At 35.9% G+C, this 2,829-nt stretch overlaps 1 protein-coding gene across 1 annotated transcript; it reads left to right on the top strand.

Annotated features, from left to right (window-relative positions):
• Positions 1-417: 417 nt before the first annotated feature.
• Positions 418-2,829, top strand: LOC108220359 (uncharacterized). Its single transcript, XM_017394103.2, has 4 exons — positions 418-653; positions 1,117-1,211; positions 1,384-2,512; positions 2,590-2,829. Exons 1-4 carry the CDS (start codon positions 570-572, stop codon positions 2,668-2,670), a joined length of 1,389 nt encoding a protein of 462 aa, XP_017249592.1. The 5' UTR covers positions 418-569; the 3' UTR covers positions 2,671-2,829.

Here is a 2,829-nt window from a genome sequence, read left to right on the forward strand (position 1 = left end):
TATATGAATATCGAAACGCATTGAATTTTTATGATTCGATGCTCGTTACAAATCGAGAAAAAGTATCACAAAATAAGTTGTTCAAAAATAAAAGTCACATTATTAAACAAAGCACACTCATATTCATATAGAACAAAAACAATCATATACTGGGGGACAATTTACATTCCTGTTCAAAATCAAAACACTTATTAATTAATAATTTATCTATAAAAGCTCTTGAGTGGTCCCGGGAGGCCCACAAAATAAAAGAACAAAATCAATCAACGGCTGAGATTCATTTAGATAAAGATGATCATCATCACTCAAGTATCAATAGACACTCTAACGGTCACCTTCTTCTTTATTCAAAAACCCTAAAATCACCAAAAAAATCGACCGTTAATTAATCTCCTTTACTCCCCCTTATCTAATTTTAAAGCCCTCTTCTCTTCTTCATCAAAAATGAAGACCCATTTGTCTCCCTTTGGAGATAATTAAATCTTCACCATCTTCTTTAACTTAAAAATCATAAAAATCCCATTTTTATTTTCAAGAATCAAGAAAAAGGGTTGTGTCTAAACAGTAGAATGGGCTGTTTTCTTGGGTGTTTTGGATCTTCTAAGGACAAGAAACGCAAGAAGCAGAGGAGATATGGCAGCCCTCGTCTTCAAGTAAGTTGCTTTAAGTTTACTGTGTGTGTGTTTTGCTAAGAAAGATTCAATTATTTCATGTTAGTTTGGTGTTTAAATGAACTAAAATGATACTGTTTCCTATGAATCTGTGATTCAAAGATTATTAATTAAGTTGCTGATTATAAATTGGGAAAAAGAATATGCTGTTTATGAATTATGATATCTGGTTTTTGCTGAATCTAAGATGCAAAGATTCAAACTTTATGTGTTTTATCATTTATTTCAGCTTTAGCTAAGTTGGGTTTCTTTGATTAAGTCTCCCCCTAAAGAAGGCATTTAAGTTGATAATTTTTTATTTTATTTTCACTTTGAGGTGCAAAAGAATTCTAGGAAGAAAATTGAGCTAAGAAGATAAGCTTCGGTTATGTTAGTAGATATTTAATGAAGTCTGTGGTGATATAATTTGAGGTTAATTAATTACTGTTTTTTCGATGTGTTGCAGAGAATTGGAAGTCAGACTCTTGTGCAAACTAGTACTACTGAAACTCCTGTGTTAAGCATCCCAGAAAAGGTCGCCTATTCAGTACTAGAGTCGTGGTGAGTCGATTTATATTTAGAAGTAAATTGACTGTTCTGGAAAATATTTGTTTTTTACTTTAAATATCGGTAGTAGAATAATCTTGGGTACTCAAGTATTTTGTTTATCCCCAGTGTACTCAAATGTTTTGTTCATCTTGTGTGGATGTTGTGTGTGTGTGTGTGTACACAGTGATGAGAAGTCTGAGGAACAATTGAGTTTGAGTACGAGGAAGAAAGTTACATTCGATACAAATGTCCAAACATATGAGCATGTTACTGTATATGGAAGTACAGATTTGTTACTGGATAAGAACGATGTCAGTGAGAAGGAAATGGAAGAGGAGGGGGACAAGAAGGATGGTCTAGCTAGATCAAGTCAATCTCGTACAAGTTCCGAGGACAATTCAACAATATCGAGTGTTGGATCTTACCCTCAGAATCATAGGTACAATAATTGCCGAGACAGTGATGATGAAGCTGTAGAATCAGAGTATGAAGATAGTGATTTAGATGATGAAGAGGAAGATGAGTATGGTGATGATGATTACGATGATGAGATTAATGATGGAAGTGTGTTGTGTCAAGAAGTGTGGTCGGAGACCATTCCAGTTGAATCGAAGGAGTCAAGAACAGGTGTTTCTCTGAAAAGAGTTGGTTCAGAAGAGGTTGATAGCCCTGTACCCTGTGTAATGCCTGAGCAGGAAGTTAAAACACTTCTTTTGAATCGTAATGCAAGAGACAGGAGTGTTTATGTTCATCCTGTGCTGAATCCAGTGGAGAACCTCAGTCAATGGAAAGCTGTCAAATCGAAAGGGACATCGCTACTAAATCCACACCAGAAGGAGAATTCGTTTGCAGATGGTGAAGCACCTCGGATTTCGTTGAGCACAGAACCTAGTTTCAAACAATCATCATATAGTTCCAAGCCTCAATCCAATTATCAGACCAAGAATCAAAACAAAGAGATGGCTGTTGATGCAAGTCTTTCAAATTGGTTAGTAACACCTGAAATAACTCCGGATAAAAAATCTAGTTCGATTAAGCTTCAACCTGTGAATTCAGAAAAAAGCATGTCCCAAGGGTCAAATTCAGTGATGAGCATAGAAGATAGGCCAATCTTAGGTGCATTGACACTTGAGGAGCTAAACCAGTTTTCAGCAACGTCGTCCTCCCCTAGAAAGTCACCAAGTCGGAGCCCTGATGAAATGGTTCTCATGGGAACTGTTGGAACGTACTGGAAACACACAGGCGAAGCCAAGAATAGAGGTTCAGCCTCATCCTATAAAGGCATACCAAACACAACCAGCAAGTACAGAGAGGTATATATGATGAAGTGAGATCTCGTGGCCTTGTATAAGTAGGTTCACTGGACTAATCAATGTATGATGGCTTGCAGGATAAAAAAGTGAACTGGCATTCCACCCCGTTTGAGACAAGATTGGAAAGAGCTTTAAACCGAGGTTCTGCTGAAGCTTAAATTTTCCTTTATTTATTCCCGTGAGATGGTTTTGTGTGATACTTTTCTATGTTGTGTGTGAATTTTCAACTTATTTGTTCATTTGTTGTAATTCTTTATTGTACTTATGAGATGATTATATATGATTCAATTTATTTATATAAGATTCCATCTTTTTAA

This window comes from Daucus carota, chromosome 5 (genome assembly GCF_001625215.2).
Source record: "Daucus carota subsp. sativus chromosome 5, DH1 v3.0, whole genome shotgun sequence".
Classification (NCBI taxonomy): Eukaryota; Viridiplantae; Streptophyta; class Magnoliopsida; order Apiales; family Apiaceae; genus Daucus; species Daucus carota.

Bases quoted from the DNA above. Each gene is read 5' to 3' on its own strand.
- LOC108220359 (XM_017394103.2), top strand. From the start codon at position 570: ATGGGCTGTTTTCTTGGGTGTTTTGGATCTTCTAAGGACAAGAAACGC. The intron at 1,212-1,383 runs GTGAGTCGATTT...GTGTGTACACAG, and splicing joins TATTCAGTACTAGAGTCGTG to TGATGAGAAGTCTGAGGAAC. The intron at 2,513-2,589 runs GTATATATGATG...GATGGCTTGCAG, and splicing joins CAACCAGCAAGTACAGAGAG to GATAAAAAAGTGAACTGGCA.